This window comes from Aplidium turbinatum, chromosome 4 (genome assembly GCF_918807975.1).
Source record: "Aplidium turbinatum chromosome 4, kaAplTurb1.1, whole genome shotgun sequence".
Lineage (NCBI taxonomy): Eukaryota > Metazoa > Chordata > Ascidiacea > Aplousobranchia > Polyclinidae > Aplidium > Aplidium turbinatum.
This window is the reverse complement of record NC_137475.1, coordinates 30646303-30672547: the sequence shown is the minus strand read 5'-3', so window position 1 is coordinate 30672547 and position 26245 is coordinate 30646303. Positions and strand designations below refer to the sequence as shown.

General features: G+C 35.6%; 2 protein-coding genes and 1 non-coding gene across 3 annotated transcripts in view; all 3 read right to left on the bottom strand.

The window, feature by feature from the left end:
- Nucleotides 1–112, bottom strand: part of LOC145769055 (somatostatin receptor type 2-like) — a 33386-nt gene extending 33274 nt beyond the window's left edge. Inside the window, exon 1 of the mRNA XM_082580652.1 lies at nucleotides 61–112. Coding sequence (XP_082436778.1) covers nucleotides 61–112 — 52 coding nt within the window. The remainder of the gene's footprint in view (nucleotides 1–60) is intronic.
- Nucleotides 113–5125: 5013 nt separating this feature from the next.
- Nucleotides 5126–24667, bottom strand: LOC145769054 (uncharacterized). The gene is made up of 21 exons (XM_082580651.1): nucleotides 24510–24667; nucleotides 22252–22358; nucleotides 21198–21258; nucleotides 20601–20818; nucleotides 20372–20479; nucleotides 18237–19932; nucleotides 17612–17758; nucleotides 15810–16029; nucleotides 15357–15582; nucleotides 14331–14505; nucleotides 12788–12990; nucleotides 11743–12207; nucleotides 11235–11328; nucleotides 10747–10899; nucleotides 10314–10490; nucleotides 9837–9972; nucleotides 9555–9709; nucleotides 8638–8735; nucleotides 8175–8282; nucleotides 7634–7916; nucleotides 5126–5305 (listed from the first exon to the last, which is right to left on the bottom strand). The coding sequence occupies exons 1-21, from the start codon at nucleotides 24665–24667 to the stop codon at nucleotides 5194–5196; spliced, it is 5100 nt and encodes a 1699-aa protein (XP_082436777.1). The 3' UTR covers nucleotides 5126–5193.
- Nucleotides 23608–23710, bottom strand: LOC145769764 (U6 spliceosomal RNA). Its single transcript, XR_014289080.1, has one exon. It is a non-coding gene; the product is annotated as a U6 spliceosomal RNA (small nuclear RNA).
- Nucleotides 24668–26245: the final 1578 nt, after the last annotated feature.

The window sequence follows — 26245 nt, the reverse complement described above, 5'->3', positions numbered from 1 at the left end:
TTGTTGTCAAGTCTGTGTACTCAAAATTTATTTTGGAAATTTTGAAACGACGTATCCCACCCGTGTACTCGTCCCTTGTTTTCTGGATCCGATGAACTGCGAGCTTACGCATTGGTTTAGACTCATCATGCAAAAGGGCCAACACTACATTCTCCGGATGCTCAGCGAAGACGTTTGTTTGTAGGCAACTGTCGACGACTTTTTTTGATTGGCCTGTCAGATGGCGAGAGTTTAACCAACCAACGGAAGGACCGAGCAGCGAAGTGAATCTTATTGTTTCGCTTGATAGTAAACCACATAGGAGCATAAACTTTAACGACGCACGTCGTTATTTCTATCAGCGCCTCTGTTAGTTCTGGCTCCGAAATATAAACTCGGCATATCCTTGAAGCGAGAGTAAGCCCTCGTGCATGACCCTGTTTTCCTGGATCACGAAATCGAATGCTTCTGGAGGCAGACTTCCCTTGATAACCTTCAAAACGATATCGAACAGATGCTTTTGATCACTGTTAATTTTCATCACCTCATCGACTTCCGTCAGATTGGATTTTATCTTCTCCAAGTCGACGACTGCAAATTCTCCCATTGCGCACTTATCATTACCGACAACACTGCCGATAAATCCTTTGAAGGTTTGCGGTCCAGATGATTTCCCATCCAGCTCGCCGAAGAGATGCCGAAGCGGGAGTTCGTTGAGGTGAAACTGGCAAATCGACCAATGCACCGAACTCACGATATGTTGCTCAATGATGGTGATGACTTCCGTGTGCTTAGCTGTATTGACGGCAGTTCCATCGCAGCCAACGACCCGAATGCCTTTCACGTCAATTCCCTTGACTTCAAGAGCAGCCAATATCGTTTTGGCAATGTGGTTCCCAGTTGAACGCCCTTGAATGGAAACGTGGTCGATATATTCACCTTCTGGATATTTTATCATCATGTAGTGGTCATCGATTGATTTTTGACGATAGCCAGTTATGCCATTCAATTTATTTTATCCTTTCTGCTGTCAAAGTAAAATGCCTTCAACTATTGTGCCAAGCGAACTGGAAGCGAAGTGATTCGTCTCTAAACGGAGCCGTTTTCGTGCACGAACGAGCTTGTTTTTTCGAATACCATCGTCGGATTGAAATCATCGTTTGTGTCCAATAATGTTGCGGTTGCGAGGACAGCTGTTGCTCGATTCGTAATTCTACACTTTTTCGCCTCAAGCGCATCTGTGCGAAGATCGAAGGTACATCGCTCTTGCTCTTCTTCTAGTTCTTCTCTGCTAATCGAGCACTCTGAAGGGAAGCGCCTTCTGGGAATTTCTACTGTATTGTCGTCATCTGAGTCATGCGTGTAGCCTAGCTTAGGCCTTACTCTGAATCTAGGCAACCTTGCTTAGAACCCTGCTAGGCAACCCTGGCTTCCAGTAGGATTACAATTGAACAGTAGCCACTTTTAACATGTTCTGATTGGTTGGCGGTGTCAAAGGTGCTATTGGGTTCTCACTGGGAATTAACATGTGTGGGTACCAGCCATCTGTGCTTTAAGATCTGAGCACACATGTTTCCAATATATTTTTCGCAATTTTGCAATATATATTTTTATGTTTTATATTTATAACAAGGGACAGTGCAAAACTGGACTGTCATTCATCCCAAGCTTTATTACTGGCTGAGTTTAACTGTATGATGATTGATGAATCAATCATATTTGATGGGAGTGTGACGCACACACCCTGAATATACGCCGCTGCAATATCTCTGGAACGGGATGATTTACTGATTAGTTGGACCGTGTTGTGCACCGTCTTCCTGGCGTTCAATTGAAAAATGGTTTTCGATTTCGTCATTTACTCGACAAACCTCCTAAGAAACTCGAGTTGCTAAGCGATCTGTTTCCGACGCCCTCCATATTATATATAGGCCTACGTTGATGTTAGTGCAATTACTTTGAAATGTAAAAACGCCTAAAACTGCTTTAATTTATGAGCAAAAATAATTTTTGTTTAGTTTAGCATTACTCTATTTCTATGTTATAATTTAATAATTTCAATTTTGAAGCTATCTTCGAAATATTAGAATAAAAACCGACTTTCTGACGTTTTTTTCATCTCAAACAATTTATTTCAATAAGTTTGTTGGGTACAAATTTAGTTTCTATACCGACAATACACATGGCAGTTATCTTGTAAAATATTTTGGTTCTGTGATTTTCATAACTCCCGTAATTAGTGATTAATTAGCACAGGGCTAAGATAGCCCGCGACGTGCTTTCCGCGTGCGAAAATAGCTCGTATTAAGATAGTGTTAAAAAAGCAAGGCATGGGCATGGCCAACTGCTCTTTGCCACACCCCTGCGTACGCCACTGAATGAACCATATCAACTGAAAATAAAATTTATGTAATGCTACGGTAAATTTATGTGATTCTTTAAACAGGCAAGTTCTGTTAGGCGGGTAAGCCTATGTAGGCTATTGATTTCACATTTCATTGAATAATAAGATTCAAAACAGAAAGCCCTGTTCACATACAAATAAGAAGGAAAACAGCATTATATATGAAGGGCTTAGAGGCAAACCGGTCTAACCCCAAAAATGTCAAATTTGATTTAAAGATGCCATTCAACAGATATCGATATTATCTGTTTATGCTATAACGGTCTAACCGTTATCACGTGTATGTGAAGGCGAAATGAGCAGACTAATTTCAAGCTCTTCGGTTTTTTTCATATTTGCTAGAGCCAAAGTGGTCTAAGCCATAATTTTTTCCCTGCGCTTGAGCAAAAGCGGTCTAAGCCAGCGTTTCTCAACCTTTTTTGGCCCAACGCTCCCTTCATGGACTGGCCAATTTTTACCGCCCCCCAACAAAAACGATTAATTACGAAAGCGAATATAAAACAATAAATACTATTAATAGCCTACTACAAAAAGTGCTCAAAGCCAAGCCAACCAAAGCGAATTACATCAAATATAGGCTAGTCACCAGCCTCTAAAACCCTTACAGCCTGTTTTACCCTAAAAGGGGGATCATCAAAAGGTCCTTATTCAAATAGAATTATATTTCTATTAGAATAAGGACCTTTTAATGACCCCTCTTTTAGGGTGAAACAGGCTGTAAGGATTTTAGAGACTAGTAACTATATTTGATGAAATGCAAATATATATTTGCGAGCATGAAAACAGTATAGGTCTACTGGTAGTCAATGTGAACCTTGGGGTTGGTGAGAAAGTGCCAGTTTCTTCACATCCGGTGTAAAGCCAGTGAGAAACATTTGAAGATTGCCTTTTATGGATAACTTATGCCAGGTGGGTTTCGCTGTTTGATATGTAGCAGAACAACACAGCTGAATCCCTTTTCCACCAGGTATGAGGTAGGAAATACTACCACGAAGATTCGAGCTCTTTGACGAAATCGTTACGCTGGGCGGTAGATGGGTTAAACCAGAAAGCCCTCTAATAATCAAAACGCCTCCCTGCAAAGTCAAAACGCTCCCTGGGGGGCGGTACCGCCCCCGTTGAGAACCACTGGTCTAAGCTACAATTTTTCCCCTGCGCTTGAGCCAAAGCAGCTGCTGTGCAAATGCTTCAGAGTTGTCAGTTGTCATTATTTGCAAATTTGGCTATTTTCAATATCATTTCAATATTATGTTGTGTATAAATCTGTATGATGCAATTTTGGCAAATTTAAATTATTGCAGACTCATTTTTAGCCTATAGGTTGTCCAAAACAAGAATCATGGTTTCTGGCCATAGTTATCTTCCGAACGATAGTGACTTTGCAAAAGTAGAAACCGCGAAAAAGCGTCATGACAATGTTTACATTCCGCAGCAGTGGATGGACATTGTTGCAGAGGCAAACAGGAAAAAACCTTTCAACGTTATTCCCATGTGTTCAGAAGACTTTATTGGTGTGAGTGATTACAAAAAAGAACTGGTGATCAGAAAAAGGGATACTGGTGGCAGAAAGGAGGAGTGGTTAAAAATTCAATGGATCAGACTTGTCAGTGAATCACCAAGTTTAATGTATTTCAAGTACAACTTGACTGATATTACTGAATGGAATGTATTGGATTTGGCAAAGCGTCAAAGTCGTGGTCGACCAGCCAATGGTGTGGCACTTCTCAATCGTCTTCATGATCAGCCTGTGCTGATTAACCCGTTAAAACTAAAAGATATCAACGATTTGTTGGATTATGTTCCTCCTGTCTATCACGATTTCTATAAGAACTTGCGTAGTTCTGCGGATCAGGATCTTGATGAGATGCTACCAGACGAAGCAGATCATGAAAACGAAAATGATTAGAGGAAAGTTGTGTGAGTTAATGATATCCCAAAAGTTTTTCACAATAGAACTGCTTTTATTCCTTAAATGCATTGACACTTTCTTTTGGTAAAGTTTTTCTGCCAAACCTAAATATTCTTCAGCCCTTAGAAGATCCAACTGTAGATAGAACTCCCAAAATTGTAACTTACAATGTATGCTACAATGGTCTAACAGCATTTTTGTAGTTTGTATTGTTATGTTACAATGTGTGCCACAATGGTCTAACCGTATTTTTGTATTTTGTTCAGTAGTTATTGCGATTTTTTGAAACATTCAGTGGATAACAGATGAGGCTTGTCACAATATCTAATAAACTTGCAAGCATTGTTGTGTGTATTGTTTGTCGATTTTTTGGTACTCAAAATACTTCAATTGCGATTTACTCAAAATAATGTTTTTGTGGTTTAGACCGGTCTGCTTCTAAGCCCTTCATATGTTGATACAAGGCTATAATATACGAGTCTAAGAAACTGCAGAGTCGGTATCGAATGAATATTGTTGGGGAGCATCAAAGCTAAGTTATAACTTGAACTTTGCCTCAGGAAATTCTGACAACCTTCAGTGTGGTTTGTTGCAAAGATATGTGATTGTTTTCAGTGCGGACATGTGAGCATCCCCTTCATTATATTTGCTACTGAACCAAGCTTTATCAATCTCAGAGCACTTAATTTTGAAAAACTCTTAACTTCGAAACGAAAATTAATCTTTTTAGACTTTGTAAAACAATCGTAAAAATTAAATTTTATTAATCAAACGAAAAAACATTATTTAAAAGTTTAAAAATTAATAAAAAAACTTTTTAGGCCTATTCACATTCAGTATAGCCTATGATTTGTTCCGTATCATCTTCATCATGATGTGTGCCAGCCTTGTGGTAGTGAGTTCAGGTAATTGCAATGGACCATTGCACAATTGCGCAACCATCTTCTGACGAGGTGTGAAGAAGCTTTCCGGGAGAAGAAACGGATATGTTTCGAATTGGAGTATTGTGTGGTCTAAAAAAATGAACAAAAATTGAAGCACATATGACAACAGCAGGTATCTTTAAAAATATATTCATTGAACAGCACAAGATGGAAGCTTGTCAGTTCATAAAAAGGCTTTTCATTTTGATAGGATATAACTTATATCAATCTTGCCAACAAATGCGTTAAGTTAAATTTCATGTTCGTCTTTTTTGTTTTCAAACAAAGCATCTCTCATTGTTCATCTTATTTGGTTATACAGTACTGCAGCCTACTGCATTTCTGAGTTCTTTCATAAGTGTGCATTGACACCCCAGTAATAATGATTTGTAAAGAAAGTATTGATGAAAATTCTATCACAAAAATCGTTTATGTAGCTGCTCAGTGGCAAACCAATTGTTGCGTGGTAGGGTAGCTGAAGCATTTGCAGGATGCTCTAAAGTCTACAGCAGTGGTTCTCAACCTTTTTGTTTTGGCGGACCCCTTTTGATACCTTCGAAGCGGCCGCGGACCCTTAAAAAAAAATTATCTGAAATTTTGGTATATTGCTTCTCCTATAATGGAATCAAATGTTTCATAAGCCTCGAAGCGACACACTTAGAAGAATTTTCTGAACTTGCGACGCACTTATGACGATTGATGACATTGAGAGCTTTTTTATAAATTTTATCAAAAATCAATATAATTTTGCGAACGTTCCAAAGAATTTCTCTCTTTTTTCATTTCTAATCAATATTAATTCGTTATAATCTTTGTCATTGCAAAACTGTGAGTGGTGAGAGACTGCTGACTAACGTTTAGATTTCTCAATTAAGCATTGATCAATAGACTGCTGTCACAAAAGAATATTAAGTTGAACATAGCCTTATTAAAAAAGTAATTCATTTATATGATATTTTTTTAGTTAGGAAACCAAACCTTTGTGCAAGGTCCTTTGAAAGTTCAAAGGACATCGCACCAGTTCGTTGGGAAGAACAGTTTGAAATCACGGTAATATACAAATAAAGCATAGCCAACCAATTTTTAAATTTCGTAATTTATCAATCATGCTGCGAACTCGGAAACTTTCACTGACCCCTGAAATCGCTTCGCGCACCCCTTGGGGTCCGCGGACCCCGGTTGAGAACCACTGCTCTAAAGGACGCAGTTGAGGCTTGACAATAAGCTGAATGATATGCTTGAAAGTGGACACGTACATTGGTTTCCTTGACTTCTCACCAACTTCGTCAAATTTTCAACAACCAGCCTCATAACCAGACAAAAGATATTTTTTCCTTCAACAATCAGCACCCAGTTTATTGTTTGTTGCTTGTTCAACAGTTTTTGGTAGATAGGCTATACAACATTATAGCCTACAATACATACGTATTGACGTTGAATTTTGGTATTTGAAAATGAAATACGTAATTGAAACTGACCACACAAGGGCTATTTTTAAGGCTGTTAATAATTACATTGTAGGCTACAACAAAAAACTGTTTCATGGATCTGAGAGTTTTTCGACCGTTGTGGCTAAGTTTGAGAAACTGATTTAGAATCTGAAGCCAAATTGTTTCCATCACGTCTAGTTTTTGAGATACTTTTAGATATATAAAACCTAACAGCCACACAGCATGTAACATAATGTGACAACATGAAAATAAACTAAAAATTACCAACGTTTTCGGACATGCTCATGTTAGCATGTCTTTTTCAGGTAACCAACTGACTGATGTTCTGCATAAATTGAAATTACAAAACTGATCCCCACACAGAAATCGAAAAAATAAACGCATAAGAATGAAACGGCAAGGCAAAGGAGAGACAAAATCACATCTTAATTGACGCTTAATTGCGTAAGGAAAAAAAACAAAAAACAACACATAAATGACGCAAAATTTATTGGTAGTATACCAATGCTAAGCTCCTTCTGAATTTCAACACTATATGCCCTTCTAACTACAACTCTGGATAGACTATGACTAAGTGCTTGCTTTAAGCGAGCACGAGACATTTGCTTCAATTCTGATTGTTTCAATAATGAAGCCTATCGATTACGTTCTTATTTTAATGCTAACAACTATCTCTCGTAAATTTTTAATAATATCCCGAGACGGTTTGCGGATTCAAGTTCTACTGACTCTCCGACAGAGAAACATGAATTGAAAAGCTTTCTCACTATTCCTTTTATTGGAAAAGAATCTAAACATTTTGTCAAGAATATGTCTAGTGTTATCAAATTGAAGTCTAATAGTGATAGTATTCCTTGATGACCTTCCTTGAAAAATAATTGTAAAACTCTTCAGGTTACCAGAGAGATTTTTTGTGAGACAGTGTTTCTGTATGTTGTATCACCACTTCTTTAATTTCATGACCTACCTGTGTTCGTTTTTATATTCTATCTTATCTTCTGTGGCTGTGGATTTCCATCGCAAGCAAGGATATGGTTGAGCGGTCACATGTCCATCTACGTCTCCGATACACAAAAATGTTTCTAAATCGTTTGTCCCTCTTTTGTCACTGGATGGCACTTTTAATTTTGAATTCAAAGTGTTGCTTGTGTGTTCATAATACGTCGAGTTTCGTGTCCACTCACTGAATTGAAATGTGCTGACCGCAAGCCGAGATACAGCACTCGGAGTAGAATACTTGTCCCATATTCCTATGTGAAAATTAATTGCTGAGTAAATTTTGTTTCTTAAAAGTGGCAACGTCTTTAGCTAGATACGAATAGCTTTCTAGTGAATTTCCGATTAATTCTCAGAATAATTATTAAGAAATTAGTATTTTCAATCAAAACATCTAAATTACTTCAGTTAAGTTCATCAATCGTTTACCCCTATATGTAGGCTACTAAACTGAAACTTAATGTAATTAAACATAAGTTCTTGTCAATATGTGTCCTTACAAATGAACCAACCTTTGGTGCTGTAGTCTAAAATGCAAGATTTGGTAGCCCACTCCATGGTTGTAATGATATCCCTTACTTCAAGTAGAGTATCCGTGTGCCATGTCTTCACTTCAGGAACTATAAAAATTGTTTGATGAACAAAATTAACCATAAAAATATGTCAGGCAGGCTACTATTTTATTGTTATAAAAGCTGTTTTTCATTTTTTGGTACGTAAACATAAATTCAAGTAAGCTAATTGTAAATTTGTATCCCCAAGGTAAATGATAAAAATCGTCCATAAAATATTGATATTCTTGCTGCAGTGCTACTATGGATGTTCCGGTTTTCAAGGCAACCGCCGTGAACAGGTCGTGATACATTTAAGCCATTTTTGTATTTATATTAAGCCATACTGGAGATTCTTTACTTACAAGGCATGGTAAAGCCTTAAAATACTGTAGCTTATAAAAGCTATATCACCTATACTTACTTGGGTGTGTAGCACAAGATCTTAAGAAATACGAGCCTGAATATTTTTTATTAGACCAGTCCAAGCAACTTATCGAGTCAGATCGATGACCAACACATCTACCAAACAAATCAAAAAATTATAAAAGTATTTAAAATATTTGTAATAAAGGAAAGTAGCCTAATTTGCTGCAAATACAAGAGGACTAAAATGTGGTCTCAATAAGCGCGTTACTGTTGATGCCTAAAGACCGAGACCGCTTTCTGATGTTTTCTTTTTTCCACGGTTTACTTTTCATGTGCATATTCTCAAAGCTATATATTTATGAACTAAAGTAGCTACAGTAGGCTAATGTGACTCTTCAAAACGATATTGTATCATAGATAAAGGCATTCCAACACAAATACGACAGACCGACAAACAAACACAAACAGATGGACAGATAGAGGGACGAACCGATTGACGAATGGCCGGATGAATGGTTGGGTAGAAATGACATTATGATTTCATTCAGAATACGATAATAACGCCCGTAAGACCACAGTGGGTCAAAAATGACCCAAAAATTGGGGCAATTTTGCCCCAAATTAAAATATTTTTTTGAAGTCTTTTTTCTGTTCCGCTCCGTGCCAAAGTCCCTTCAGTTGCAAAGTTGCATATATGATTTCGGCAATATGTGTGTTTTACAAAGCTTATCGGTTAAGGAAATTTCCTTGGTTAAAAAAAAAAAATTAAAACGTTATATACCTCAAAGGGTTAACCCTTTGAGGTATATATAACGTTTTAATTTTTTTCACTTGGATGTTTGGTTTGAAATTTACTATATTAATCAATCAGTAAAATAAAGATGCTACTTTGAAACAATAGCAGCCTATCTATGAAAATATGAAACTGTTGTGAAAATGATACAAAGATGGCAAAAATGTAGGCTACATTACCTTCCATGTTCTGAAAGCAATGGCGGCTTACTCAGCAGAATAATTACATCGTAGCCTACGGAAAGAGCCAATTTTTTTCCATTAGGCGAAAATCGTAATGCAATTATAGCTGCAGATCCTCCTCCTGAGCAGCGACATTTCAAGCTCGACAAAACCTTAAACAAAAACAAAACCGTTTATGTTTTTGTTTTTTGTAATGTTTTATTAATCGCGATACTAATTCTTAAAAAACAATACATAAACTACTTCTGTTTACTCAAAAATATAAATACATAGTTTTACCTGAAAACTCTTCAGATTAATTTGTATAATCGTCACATGTCCTTTGTCGGTGCCAACTACCACTAGATGTCGCTGTGGACACGTATCTATGCACGTGATCTTGCCAACTGGAGAAAGCTTAAAGCGGCCAATTATTCTGTTGTTGCAAGTAAAATCAATTGATTTAATAATAAATAGAGCGAGGTTTCATAAAGCTAGAAGAAAAATAACCACATGGTTAAGTTAGTGAAGTATTAACGGTCAACACGCGCCAACTTTGTTAAGGGTTCTTGGCCTACCTTTTACAAACTTTGACCATATATGCTACAAACAATAAATGTGAAACAACAAAATATACAAAGCTAATCACAGGTTAAGTAAAAATTCACAACTATACTGAATAAACTGATTAACCAGTTAGGCTATTAAGTAGGCTAATTGCTTTCGTTTAGACTACAGTAAAGTAGCGTAGAATGAAAGTAAAATTATTTTTCATACATGTGTTCTTGAGAGCTATATATTGTCAGCCAGCCATCAGCAGATGACGATACAAAGCAATCGTGAACAAAAGAGTTTGCTAAATCATCTTCAAAAAACAACTGCTTTGTTGCAACATGATTGGTCAAAGCGAACAACGGCAATGACTTCTGCAAATCTTCGAATCGAGCTTTCTCTCTGTAATTAAATTGCAATATTTGAACATAATTCAAAGTAGCTTAACGCGACATATTATTATTAAATTACGTTATTAAATTAAAGTTACGCCTTACCAAATATAATTTAGGCCAGAGCACTGGAGGCAAGCCGATATTTTATCTTAGGTATTTGTTGACTTGGAAATGAGATTACAACAAGATTTGAACAATTTCATTTTTCTCTGAAAACCTGAGTCCAAAATAATTTAAAAAAAAAAAACGAGTATATCAGTTACCTTAGCAAAACTCTTTCTTCGGTGAGAAGACGAGGTGAAGAAGCAGAAAGAATCGGTCTTCTAAGACTGCATTCTTCTGAGCGTACATTATTACTACGCCAAGCATATACAGCTTTTTCTGGACGTTCGGCTGTTTCTTGGAATTTTCTAGCTCTGACAAAACGACGTAAGCTACAGTAAACTCCGTCATTGCCTATTTAACACATTATTTATGTTTCATTGATGAAATTCCAATATTAGACCTAAAATGTTTAAATTATCACAAAAATTTACTTATAAGTAAGCTGCTGCAGTGTTATGTGCAGAATGATAAACGTCATCAAAATAAGTAGCCCACTAGAATAACAATGTAAAGTGTGTATAATCGCAGCAGAGAAAGGTGAAGTTACTTTCAAAACTTCACCAAAAGCCTTGTAAAACATTGTTATCAAAAAATATAAGGTACCCTCGCTTCCACATTTGCCTAATGAAATGAAAATAGTTCTTACCCGGCACTTTTTGCCATTTGTTTTCTGATCATCGCCATGCCTTCCTCCACAGATGGCACAGCTAGATGGTCGCTGGTTTGGTTGTGGGCCGCGTCTATTCAATGAACCCAGCAGAACCACAAACAGCAGATAAAAAAAAGATGAATTATTTATTATTTGTATATTATTATTACTTAATTATTGCTTATTATTTATTACATTTTTATATTTACTAAATTGTTATTGAACGTAAACAAAAGGACTTTTTATTGAGGTGAAGTAGTAAAGTAAAGAGAAGAACGGATTTTCAATCAAGTTTTAAATTTAATAAAATAGAAACCGAGAAAAACTTTAAAGCTGTGCATCACCTAGCATTTTGGTACGTTTCTATGTCTGCCACCATAAAATAGTTTAAGTAAAGGCTACGTCTGTTTGTTTGCATTATTTAAAAAACCTCCTAACATCTAGCATACCAACAAAGCGGCAAGTTTTGAAAAGTAAGAAGTTAAATTTAAAAAAAAACTTTTACCTGTTTTGTTGCTGAATTTAGCTTTGAGAGGACCAAGAGGGCAGATGTGCTTCAACCCCTTACTAAAACCTCTGGCGAGTTCATACGTGTCAAATTTTGTGAAAACTCTTTTATCAGATGACAGATCGGTAACTGGCTCATTATGCAAGCTCTTTGCTGTGATGGGAGTCGGATTTATGTAAAATTCAGAGCCAAAGGAGTAAGACCTTGAGGAGAGTTTGGAGGTTAACTTTGGTATAGAAGACGTCACAGAGCTCACTTGTGTTGTTGGAAAGGTCTCAACTTCCACGGACACTATGAGATTTTTTTCGGTGGCAATAAGCAGAGATTTTTCAATGCAAACCAGACATGTTGCAGATCCTTGATCAAACGGTATTTTTATGGAGCCACATTTATCAATTTTGTTTTTCCTGAGATTGAATGCATTAACAACTTTATCTTTGGCTCCTGCTGTAAAGATGTATCCTGCAACATGTAAGAACTAACGTTAACATCAAAAAATTTAAGCATATGTGAATTTAATTTGCCTCTGACGTGTAGAATTTTAATCAATCTACTAATAATGGCTTTTTTATTTATTTTATGCCAAGGCTAATTTTAAGATAATTCATGGACGAGTTTTAGCCTAAATGTTATAAAATAGATTTTATGAGCGGCCACCCAGCTCACAACCGGTCGAGTTATTTCATAACAAACAACGCCAAGATGTTGTTCATAATATAAAAAATGATACAAGTACAATCAAAAGCGTCAACGCGTTCAATCCAATAAGAATGAGACGATGAAATTACACAACGTTGATCTTTTAACGCTCACAAAAAAAAAATTAAAAAAGTAAATCAACAATAGCTTACTTGCAACAGGTGTTACAAAGGTTACCAGTTATAAAACGTTAGTAGAAGGGGCTGCCAGACCTTTCTATTGCTATATTTTCATTTTTAAGTAATTGTGTTTCTTTTTCTCGACTCGTATTAGGAAGTCAAATAAAACAAACATATTTCTCTATTATAAAATGTATGTACTCAATAAAACATAACGAGCATACCGTCTTCACTGATGCATATCGATGATATTTGGCATTCATGCGCATGAGGATATCCTTTGGTTGCTGCTTGAGATTTCTCAGACCAAATTAAAAGTGTTCCGTTTGAATCTCCAGTAACAATGCTTCCAGAGTCCAAAAGTTTACTTGTTGCCACACACGTCGAAATATATTCAGCTCGGAAGAAATTTTTTCCAAAATCACCACTAGAAAACATAAAATTTTAATAGTCCCACATAACTGTCAACTAACTCTTTAATTAGCCTGATCAAACCATCAAACATAATTATACCGAAAAGTTTGATTGCAATCTAGCTTATATTAAATATCTGAACGGTTTTACAAGCTCGATGACGTTTCATATTATTATTATTTTCATCCATTATTTCAATTTATGTAACAAAAAATTTAATAGCAAACAGTGCGTTTAATTTAAGTGTTTATAAAGGTTGTACAAAATTTCAGGAGATTATGTGATCAATTTCAATAGAATATGTTGTAAAGTAGGTCACGGATGGTAGACCAAATCTTGCCCATACAAAATTATCCAAAAATTAAAAAGAAAGGTTTTGTCAACTTCTCAAAACATACGAGAATTTGCAAACTTAACCGACCAACCCAGTAAGAAATCTCGTTCTTCTAGACGAAATTTTCATTTTATGGCAACACTCGATTTAAACGGCAATAAGTGATGAAAATGAGCAGGCAAAAGACAAAATATTTCAAACTCCAGAGGTCAACAAAAGATAATGAGAGAGAAACACAACTGCAAGGAAAAAAGGTAAAACAAGTATCAGAATTCAAATATCTTGGCTCGACATTTCATGAGAACGGAACGAGCGACAAAGAGGTGACAAAGAAATGCCAAACAGAATAAGGAGCGTGAAAGAAAATAAAAAGGAATCATGTGTGACAGAAAGGTGCTAGAAAAGCTGTAAGTGAAAGTTTATAAAACGATGGGAAGACCAGCAATGTTGTATTGTATGCAGGGGTAGCCCTGACGAAAACACAGAAAGGGAAAATGCAAGTGGCAGAAATGAAAATGTTACAATGGTCTTTTGGGTTGACAAAGCATGACAGAGTAAGAAATGAAATCATCAGAGAACGAATGCAAGTCAGAGAGTTGAAAAATTAGCTAAGAGAGACACGCCTTAAATGGTTGGGTCACGTCGTGAGGAGAGACAAAGATTATGTCGGAAGAAGAATAAGACAATTGGAAGTTGGTAAAAAAGCGAGCAAGTCCGAAAAGAAGATGGAGAAGTTGTGTGACAGAAGATATGGAAATAGAGTAAAGGAGAAAAATGCTGCTGACAGAGTGATGTGGAAAACTGCAATCTGCACTGGCTACCTCACTTGAAGTGGAAATAAAGCCTGAAGAAAAAGAAGTAATGAGCAATTGCCAAATTGGGGCTCCATGAAATTTTACCTTCACTCCCTTAGAACCCAAATCTATCACTGGTTGATTCCGCAAATATTTCAATAAATCAGATTGAACTTATATTGTTACTTGCTTGCTGGCGAGTAACAAGACAAATAAATCACTTACTGATCAGGTTCGGAGATTGCAACTCCTTCTAATCCATCATCTTCACAGCTTTCGATTAACTTCCAAAAGCTCAAGTGATGTTTTCCAACTGTGACAAACTCTAACTCTCCACACAGGCTCCCGGCAATTCCTTTCGGTCCATTTACAGTTTTTGAGTGCGCAAGTCGCATATTTTCTGAAAAACATTGAAATGATGGCTAGAGATAGCAAAGAGTTACACTATATTTTTGTTGGTATTCGAACTGAATAGATAACTCACAGCTAAACAAATATTTTGTGATGCTATGCATTTCTAAGTTGTAAAACTTTTTTAATATTACAATTTCTACTTGAAAGTGCTTAACCCTTTGAAGGTTGGGAGGGGGGCTGTCAATTCAACTTTTTGTATCAACAGTTGTATCTCTAAAACAACTGAGGCTGTTCTACGAGATTTCTTGACTTTTCCTAACTTTTATTCACCTTTATTGAGCTGAAATTTTGAGCGAATAAAGGTTATAAATTGAGAAATATAAGGCATTTCTCAGCACATCCTCTGAAATATTTCATATTCTATTGTTCAAAATTTTTCCACCAGCTGGATGAAACTAATTAATTTGGTCCATGTCTCGTTAAGCCTAACTGTTTCAAAGCGTGAAGGGAATTGGCTGTATGTAAAATTATGTAAAAAAAATTTATTCACAACATTGCAATGCATGTTCTTCATTACCAAAAAGTAATGTGTAAACCCACTCTACAATTACAGTCATAATTCACCTCAACATTTTAACGTATATGAGCAGTTCTAAAATTCACATAACTTAGTTTTAATTTTTGGATATGCTCAATTGCTCAGCGTGAATAATTTTACAAAGTGAATCCCAAATTTTGAAACTGTGCCTTAAACAATAACAGAGATATCACTCCTAAAACATAAGAAGAATCAACAGCCCCCCCCCCCCCCAAACTGAGCAAGACTCGAGGAACCCAACCTTCTAAGGATTAAAGTTAGTTATAGCACGAAAAACAACACTTCCTTCAACCACATACCCTCACGCTGTTTTTGTGTCTTCATTTTATTGTTCTCGGAACGTTTGTACGATGTAGGAAGAGTCGGTGTGAATCTTTTCTTAGATGTACTCAGTTTATTCACTAGCGGTGTTTCTGTACTTTTTTTAGGTTCAAAGAATGAAGTCGATTTGCTGGTGACCCGACATCCCCCGTCCCACACAGTCATCGTGCTTTCTTCATTGTGCTCAATTGTTATGAAGTAAGTCTACAATGATTTCACAAAGCGATATTCATCTATGTAGGCTGTCAGCCATTTATAACCTCTCTAAATTACTCTTTAAAATAGTGATTTTTATATGAATGTGTATAAACTCAAAATATCTACCCGTGATCAACTAATGAAAACAATTGTTCATATAAATAGCAGCTAAAATTTTAAAACGCTTAATTTATTTATAAAACAGTTCATACAGATGTAAAATTATCAGTTACCGAATTATTCAGAAATTGCATCTTATAAACAGAACTGCGTAATATCCCAAGTCCAATTGTTCGCACGGTTTCCATAGTTACTGTGTTCCACACCCGGATATGGGCGCTGCCATCACATGACGAATAGCGATCGGTTTGAGATTGGAGACTGTTGTTCATTTTTTTGGAACTTTCTTCTTGAGCAGACGCCACAAGGACATCGCTTGGATGAGCAGTGATGCTGTTAGTGCACAACAGCACGTCAGTTCAAATAGTATGATCAGTGTCGTATTTACCATTAGACTACAAAGGCTGAAGCATAGGGCCTCAAGATTTAGGGGCCTCAAAATTTAAGATGTACTACAAGTATTTAAAAATGTTTAAACATGGCCAGTATATTTGGAGAAACTTTCACCTGGAAATAACGTAAAATTTTCTCGCAACCAGTTTTAATAAAGTAAAGTAGGTAGGCTATTCGTAAACAGGTCATCATTTAAATTAAATATCTGGTGTGTGTGTTTTTTTGGAAAGGAAATATGACACAAGTTAAAGGTTACGTTTTAACTGTTACATTGAAAACTGCTTGACTGTTGAAAGTCATTGAGAAAATTATCTGCAAACTTTTAACAAACGATGTTAGTCAATTATTTTCTTTGAATAACATTTTTTATTTTACAGTACCGTAGCCTAATATTTCACAAAATGTTTAGAATCAAATTACAAAGTTTAGTTATCTTCAAATGGTTATTTTCAACACTTGTGTGCAGAGGCAATTGTCTCCCAGGTATATTTTTTATATATGTACAGACTAATAGACTTTTAAGCTAGGCAATTGGTCAATATATATTGATATACTGTCAGCGTCAGTTAGCTTATATTTTTATGTATGTCTGAAATGACACAATTATCACTTAGGACAATTAGGATAGCAATTGACTAGTAGATTGTAGGGTCGTTTCGTTGTCTCCCTGTCAGTGTGGGACCTTGTGCCACTTTTGTATTGTATATACCACTTGCATATTTCGACCATGTAGGCTTCTGAGCCTTGCAAATAAATCATTGATTGATTGAGTGTCAGGTCTCGCAATGATGCAAATAAACAGAACAGCAACCTCAAGCGAACAAGAAGCCTTCACCTGAGAACTAATATGAACATGGAATAATTATCCTACTAGCTGTATTTTTTAAGAAAGGTATTTATTGACATACTGAAGCCTACCATAGAACTAACCACTACTTATTCTTTCATTATAATTTTGATATTTTATTAGTTTATTTTAAGACACTTTTTTTTCATTTTGCAGGAGGTCTCCCAGACTTAAATTCTAAATCCGGCCCTGAGTATGATGAAACAGTTTTGTTTATTGAAACCACAGTAAAAATGGTGGTCGGACCACTCGACATGCGACACCTCAGCGAGTGCTTCAACTCAACAAGTAAATTTCGATTACTGCTTAAGTCAGCAATTGAAATTTTCACCCACTATCGGACTTGATTGGTCATCGCTTAATTGCTAAATTGAATTTGCTAATTTGTGACATGTCAAGTTTTAGCTTGCTCAATATTGCTACTTGCTTGGTTTCATCATTTGCCAACTTTCGGCTACTTGCTGATATGTTGCTGGCTTAGTTGTCACTTACTCAACTGCTATGTGCTCAGTTCACAACAGCTGACTTATAGAAAACTCGTAACAATAGCATTTGTTCCACAAATCATCATCATCATGTACCGTCCCGAGCCGAAAGTTGACTGTGCTTCTCCGACAATTTTTGCTTCTCGGATGCGTAGACAAAGTGAAATTGGATAAAATCTCGTTATCTTACCTGGTAACGTTACTGCTGTGTTCCATGTAATGGCGTTGGGACTTGCGAATAACATTGTACGCTATCACAATAGAACCGACATAATAAATAAGTTCTCCATGTTTAGACGTAGTCATACATTGAGACTGTACCGTATTGCATCCGTACCTATACAAAAAGACCTTATTTATTGAAACTTATTGAAGCTCCAGAATACATCGCTTTTTCATCCACCATTATTTCTTAAGTAAACAAAACCATATAAAACTGACTCGAACTTAGCCTATCGGTGTTGGAGACTTTTTATTAATAGAACAATTTCTCAAAAAAAAGCGTTGTCGTCGTAAAATCTATTAATATTCTTATTTTTAATTGACTATGTGTTAATTACTGAAAAATTAGTTGAAGTTTTCTACTAATTTTCAATAATAGTACAATATAGCATAAACTTAGGAGCAAAATGGTTGGAACGCTTGGTTAATCTAATCAAAAAATACAGAGGCCAAATTGTAGATACAGAGCCCATATTTCATGTCATAAACTGTTTTAAGAAAAATTAAGTTGTGGTTATCTCCACATTTGCACAAACAAAAAGTTGGTACAAGACCATCATTGCAAACTAAAGAAACGATGCATAATTACTTACACCCAGTCAACGTTAAGACTAGGGAAATCTTTTGTGTCAAACTGTTTTCCTTTTTTATCAAGCCCTTCAGCTCCAGACAATTCAATCGAAACTTCTCCAAAGTTAATTTTTTCTGTAACATCAGCTCCACTGGAAAAACTTCGTAATGCATCGTTGAGTGAGAAGTTGTCTTCTTCGGAAGACTGACTGGATATCGAGCACCTGTCGAGATGGACCTCGTTTAATTTTTTACAAATTTGACCTTCTCTTTTAACTTCCACATTGACATCTATAACTGTTGTTGCATTTTCTTCTGGAACATCTTTTAACACTTTTGTATCAGAAATATTTTTATTTTCATGGACTGCTTTTGCTTGTAGAGCATTTTCTTCGGTTTCATCACTTTGTTTAAGCTCAGAAGATTTGTCAGATGGTACTTTTGATTTCTTCTTGCGTTTGCGTTTGCTTTCTGCATTGCTTTTTGCGTATGTTGAGTTTTTGTTGTTTTCTTTTTCATTCAAAATCGCTCCAAGACTTTCCACTGCTTCCGGTGCTACTTTGTTTTCAACCGTTTTGTCATCATCTACAGTTTTGCTTTTTTCAGCTTCATTCGACTTAGATGATAGGACAGTTTGATCAATCGTCATATTTTTTGATTCTACTGTAGAAATATTCGATACACAATTGTTGAGTGATGTTTCATCATCATTTTTTGAATCTGGTATACTGTCGTCGTGTATTGGTTCATTAAGGTTATTGAGAGTTTCATCGTTCGTTTCAAGACTTTTGTCCTTTATTGAGAAATCAGGAATGGTTTGTTCGTGATCTTTTGTAGATTCATTATTTTTATTTAAACTTTTGTTTATTTCGACAACGCAGTCTTCTGATGAAGTTTCTGTTTGCTCAGCTGTTTGAGACTGAACAGAATCAAAATCATTGAAGTCTTTTTGAATGACACTAACTTTTTTTTCGAAATCATTTGATGTGTTTTTTTCAGAGGAACTGCTTTCTGTTTCTACACCAACAGCATTGTTAATGTCTTCATTATCATTATTATTTTGAGAATTCGCAACAATATTTTCATCATCAGTAGGTTTACTGTGTTTTGGTGTTGACTTTGAAGTAAGAGAAATTTGGTCAAACTGCTCACTTTCCCTTTCCTTATTTTGTTCTTCCTTCAGATCATCGTTTGAAACTCTATCAACAATCGAGTTATCTGTAACAGATACAGTTTCTTTCTTTTCACTGCTCGTTGCATCACTAGGTGGCGTTTTTGACCTTTGTACTTCTGTTTCAAAATCTTTAGGAGAACTAACTTCTTTAAAATTGTTCGAATCTTCTTCGCTTGTTTTGGTTGTTACAATTACAACATTGGTGTCTTTGTTTTCAACAAGGTCAGGCTCACTTTTGGTCAAAACCTCTTCTGGGCTTGAGCTGGTGCTTGATTCTACCTCCGTGGTTGGTGGTTGTACAGCGATGCCACCACTTTTGGTTTCAGTGCCAACTACGTGTGAAGAAGATTTTTGAACGTTGTTTTCTACAGTTTTCTCATCTGACTTGTTCTCTTTCGACTCTTTTTTCTCTTGTTCTTCAAGCAAAAGTTCCAAGAAGTTTCCTGATTTCCGGTTATTTATAGAAGATTTTATACTTTGGTCAGTGTTTTCTTCTTTGACAGCATACTTTGTCACATTTGTTGCCGAACCTTGTGTGGATGATGCTGCAAAAGGGATTGTTGGAATAAATTAATAACAAAGATAAGCTGTGATGAAGATAAATGAAGAGAATCTAATGTGATCCACAATTCACCATAACTTAAAAAATCAAATATTGAATAAATCTTTAACCAGGTAGCCCAACCTTTAAAATTAAGTCATTTTATCATTTAAAATAATATATAGAAGTAATTAAGTTTTCAATAAAGGTATTGAAAAAATGTTCACATCAAAGTTGTTTAGATGCTTCACTGAAATAGAAATTCATTTTTTGCACAAGTAGGATCACTTAACTACTTTGGTAAAACTAAATTTCACAAATGCTTGATCATCTGAAAACACAATTTCTACGCTTAATCGTTTGAAGTCCTATTTTTTGAATATTTATTAAGCTTTATTTTATGAGCTGTCACATACAAAATTAAAGATTTTGTTTATACTTACAGTTTGTTTGACCTTTCACTGTTGGGTCTGTGGTTTTTAAAAATGAAACAATTGGTTTTGAAGATGTATTTCCAGCATCTGTTGGTTTTGAATTCATGCTATCACTTTCTGCAAACATGGGGCAAATTTGATGCATTTTGTAAATTTCATTTTAAAACCAGCATGATGATTTGTTCGCCTAATTTGGATCTAAAAAATAACCGTTATTTTTTCTTTGCAAAAAAAATACCTTCTGCAGCCACAGTAGTCTCTTTCGGATGTTCTGTTATTGGTTGATCGGTGTTAACTTCATTTTTCATGGCTTTAAGCGGAGTAGTCTTCTTCAGAGCAGCACGTAGCTTACCTACGCCCATAGCCTTCGCCCTAAACTTGTCCAGCTTATAGTTTCTAGTTCCAGATGGGAGTTTTGGTATTTCCAGTTTTGTAGGAGTTGCCTCAGAAACTTTTCTGTCACACAAATTGTTACACACCATCACTTTTACAAAATAAAAGCTGAATAAACCTAAAACCGCATATTATAAGTTTACAAGTCAACACAAATAGAAAATGTAGGCTACTCTCCTGTATAAACCATTTATACAGTATTGGTATTGCAAACCTGAAAACGCAAAAAAACAATTTCGAAATATATTGCATAAGTTGTACATTGTTTAATTTAAACATTTTCAGTGTCATGATAAGTGAAACCTCAGTGAAATTTTAAAATGTTACAGTTTGTGCATTGTCGAAATTTATGCATCATCACATCATCGAGTGAGTATCATTAGAAAAAATAAATAGTCTTTCTGTTTAGCATCAAATTTTTCACGACCAGTAGACTACTTACTCATTTTCTTGTGGAAAAACTGGAGAATCGCATTTCGGCAACACTTCTACACTATCTCTACCTGCCAAAATTAATGACAGATCATAGTTAAATTTACAGATTAGCCGAATAAGTCTGCATGATGATTACGGCATGGTTATAATTGCATTGAGTGCTGTTTTAAAAATAAAACGATTGGTCCCAACGATAAACCATAATCTCTTCGTGGGAAAATTGTAACATAATGTTCCCGGATCCGTTCGTCTGTATGCAATGACGCAAAGAAACACTCTTCTGAAAACGTCTATTCAAGAATTGTATTTCTGTAAAAATAGCCTCAAGGCTGTCGAAATTGGAACGCAACACGATACGCCACTAAAACTTGTCACTACAATACAAATGACTGAGATAAAGATGGAAATTTCGTCCAGCCGGCAAGCACTAAGCAAAACAGTTAAATATGTGACCAACTTTTCAAGCAACAATTTTAAAATGACGAGAATACATTGCAATATTTCAAACGCACGTAAGCAGCTTCTGTGACGTAATAATGATAAGCATCATGAAGCTATTCAAACACCTGTTGAATTTGGCTTACACCATATCTTGTAATTCAAAATTTAACGATTATGTAATGTTTCACAGGTGTGACAAAGGTGATCCAATCTTTGCTTATTTCTAGCAACAGTCCATGACGTAAGACGTCAGATTCAGTGAACAACGGTTCTATGTGACGTTAAAAATTGTCCGTAACAACGATCATTAAAAAAAAAATGTTTTCTTGTATTGATATGCAAGTTTAGCTAGTGCTAATTTATTTACAGTATTTTATGAAAGCATTTTGGTTGACAGCAATAGTCAAACATAGTCAAACATGACATGCGGTTGTACCCTACCTATACTGTATGTTTAGAAAGCATTGCCTTCATAGAGCAAAAAGAGATGCCACTACAGCATTTTATTTAATGTAGATCACAACCAGCACCAAGCAAAGTCTTTCAAAGATGTAAGTTTCTAATTATTTTCTAGATTATAAATATTATGATCATGGGATCATATTTGCAAGAAAACTTACCAGTTTTTCTTTGAGCTCGACGCAAGTTCTTGATAACGGATGTTACGTTTATCCCCCGACTGTCAGCAACTTGGCGATAAAATACTCGCTTTGTCTGCTTGTCTAACCTGAAATAAAATTTGTAACCTTTGCTTCCAATCACCATTTTGTTGCAATTTAGAAAACTTGAGTTTGTATGGAGATCAAAACGATTAGTATTTATTAGTCAGTGACAACATTTAACAACATAATTTTTTTGAAGTGTTTAAACGAGCATTGTTATTCAAAGGTTAAAGTTAACGCCACGTTTTATGACCATGAATTTAAACGCCAGACCTTGGGGTGAACACTAAATCTTTTGCTTGAAATAAAACAAGCATTTGTTGAATATAGCATCGCTTGACAACTTCATATAGGCAAGAGAAAAAGCTTATTTCGGTCTAAAAAATTGGGATTTCATTTAGAGATCTAGTCATTTAGTGATCTAATAATCGCACATTTTGAAAGCAAAAAATGAATCGATGACATCAAATGTGAGTTTGAAAATGAACTCTTATTCATTTTACCTTCAAAGTACAGGATAAAAAAAAATAGGAAATATATTCTAATTAGAGTCAAATTGGGGAATAAGTTTCTGCTCCGAGACTTACAAGTTGTGCTACAAACAAAGTTCTACACACGAGTCAGAAAAGTCAATTTTGACACCAATATTCTTGCTGTGCTGAATGGTAGCCTACTTTCATTCATGAAAGATCGTGTTTAATAATCCATACTAAATTTAGTTAATTTTATTTTAAAATTTGAATAATTTGATCAGAAAAATTTTAATTAAAGAAGATCCTTAAAAAAACATATACCCTTTTAAAGCATCGGCTTAGATCAGGGGTCACCAAATGGCGGCCCGCCACGCTGTATCGCTGCGGCCCGCGGAAGGTATCAGCGTACAAGTATATAACCAAAAATACTTTTCTTGAGGAGTTAAAGAGCACGAAGGCAAAAAATACTTTCCGGGAAGCATATTTTTGCTTTGCATACGATTCCACCGACCGACCAATCAGATTATAGTTCTAGGTGGGGGTTGCTTAAAGCTATTCCAATGCGATGTCCAGCCACACTGTCCCAGTGGTTGATTAAAATGTCTGTGAGCATAGGGTTGCTTTTTTAAGTTTGCAAACGTCATGTAAACACTAGTGTGCGTTTCATCGTCATTGTGTTTCACGAGCAGTGTTCTCTTTATGCAAGTTTTTGTTGGCAAAATAGATCGGTGTGCCAACTCAATTTATAATAAATTGGCAAAATATTATATATAAATTTAAAAACTTTTTCTGATTGTATTATGAAAATATTTAGCTTAGTACTGCAAATTTTTTTTTTTAAAGAAATATGGAACGCTTCACGATTTTGCGTGTCATCCTTGCGCAGGGACCATGCTAATCTTCTCTGTATCGTTCCAATTTTAGTGCTGTATTGCCGAAGCATGTATTGCCGAAGATTGCAAAATGTTGTTAATCAACAAATTCTTGCCACGCTGATAAGCATCGCAAGTGACAGTTGTCTATAATAAAAGAAAGACGGGTTTATAGACTCTCACAAAAAGGATGAAAAACCAACTTATTGCTTTTTTAGAAGGAACACTGCTCATGAATTACGATAGAATTACGATTATTGGTGATTTCCACAAGCGTTTGTTTCATGGTGCCTGGTTTCTTTCTCCTTGTTATTGGATCCTATTTTTCGCCGATTTGTTTGCCGGTCACTATAGTTGCCTGTATTGCGATGTGTCAAACATTTCCTTGTTTACTGAAATTGTTAATTGCAAGATATCTTTTGTGAAGCGAAGTGACAACATCACTCTTGCTTGGCGATGAATATTCTGATGAAACCGCTCGCCTCGCTAGAAGTGCGCAAAACAAGATGCCTCGTTTCTTAGGCATTGTTAAAAAAGTCAAAAGTGTTGTAAAAGGAGCTTGGCCTGGCAGTAGCGTTGTTCGATTAATTTTGTTGCTGCGGTATTCTAACATAAATATGAACAACATGTAGGCTAACGCTGGATAGCCTACTGGGTACGAAATGCGTTCTTTTCTAGCATAAGAGTCAACCTACCTAAAATTTTATTAGTGCGGCCCGCCACAGCTCTCCTTAGTGCCAAAGTGGTCCGCATGCAAAACAGGTTGGTGACCCCTGGCTTAGATGATTGAAATCGCTTGAGCTAAAAAGCAATAGGCTACTTTGTTTTGACTTTTGAAATTAAAAAAAACGGAAATTAAATTTCAGTTTACCTAATGTTGTGAAATTCCAAAAGCGACCAAAATGCTTTTTCGTTTCCAATTCGTGAATCCCTAGCTAATCTGTCCATGTCCATTTTAAGATTTCGTAGTCTCTGCAAACTGACATTCTTCAGACAGTCGACAAGGTACTCCTCTCTTGTGTTGCTCATGATTCATTTACAAACTAATTTTTACGTCTTCTAGTCTTTTACTTCACACGTAGTGAAGTTTTCATTTGCAGCTAGCTACTTTATATGCCTACGTCATACAATTTTTATAGTTAAAGCAAGTGGTCTATCAACTATCATAACCATGCTTTTTTAGTTATTTAATGTTTGATTTTAAATTTTTATTTATCTTATAACCAAACCCTTCAATGATTGAGTAGGCTACTGCCGCATTTTGCATGCATGAAGGTTCGTCATTAACTTAATCTGTGGCTGCGAAATTTAGTAACCTGTAATGCAGTTATAGAAACAATAACAAACATGTATGGTGTTTTAGCAATTTATTTCGTTGCTGCCTAAACAGTATAAAATCGATATTGTATACCTTAAAGGTCAACGTTTAATAAGATGGGCAACCATGTCACGGGTCTTTGGATAGTTGCGTAAGCCGATTGACCAGATTCACATAATTTGATATTTTATGATATTAAATCAACATGATGCATTTGAATAAATGAAACAAAATTAGGGATGTTATTGATTTTGAGGCAAATGCAATATTTTCATTTGGGTGGATTTACAAAAAAAATGTTCAAATTAAACATAGTTTCTTTAGCTGTCCACATCAACAGTAGGCTACTAGACAAAATATAAGCTTATAAGTGTGTCAAATAAAAATAAAAATTCTACAGTAGCTTAGATGTCTAGTGCAACTCTTTTTTTATTGACATAATCTTGAGGTTTTTTGTTTAGCAACCTTTGCCTAAACAATTGTAGCTGTTTAGCCAAAAGTGCGACATTTTTTGACAAGGAAGACGGGCAAATACCATCCCTGGCTTGTACATCCAATGGCGTACACAGGATTTTTTCAAGGGGGGAGCCATCCGAACTTTTTTTTAATCGAATTGAAAACAAAAAACACCCATTTACTAATACAGTAATAGCCAGTAAGTCATATTGTGTAACATTAAACCTACTGCAGGCTGCTCAGCTTGCATTGACAATAATTTTTTAGTTTGCAGCAACTAGTTTACTCAATTAGATAGATTTTGTATTGAAAGCAAAAAAAGTGATATCACATTTTTTTATCAAGAGTAGCCTAATGCTATACTTTATAGTCTGACCAAGATTTAAGGTAGCCGAGGCTACTTGTTGGTGAAATATAAACTCTCACGGTCTTTTTAAAGTATAAATCGAACCTCTCTGTGAAATATATCGAACGCAATTTACTACGGTACTTTAAACTAAAATTATCGCACTTTGAATATACATAACGAAAAAGAAGGCCTACTTACAGGGCCGTGTGAGCACCATCTTGCTCCCTTCCCTCACCTTTCTAAATTTACTAATGGGCCTCTACATTTTAGTGAAGGTGCCTAAAAAAATTTTCAAACTATAGGTTGTGAATTCGAATCAAAAACATCAGACTGACTCCGCAATTAGTTGGGACTCCATCTTTGATAATACTACATATCTACATAACAATGCAAAGGGCTATGGAATTTAACTAAAATAACTAAAAAAAATTTACAGAGCCGTTTTCAGAGGATAATTTTGCAATGAAAAAGGCCATCTCTAAAA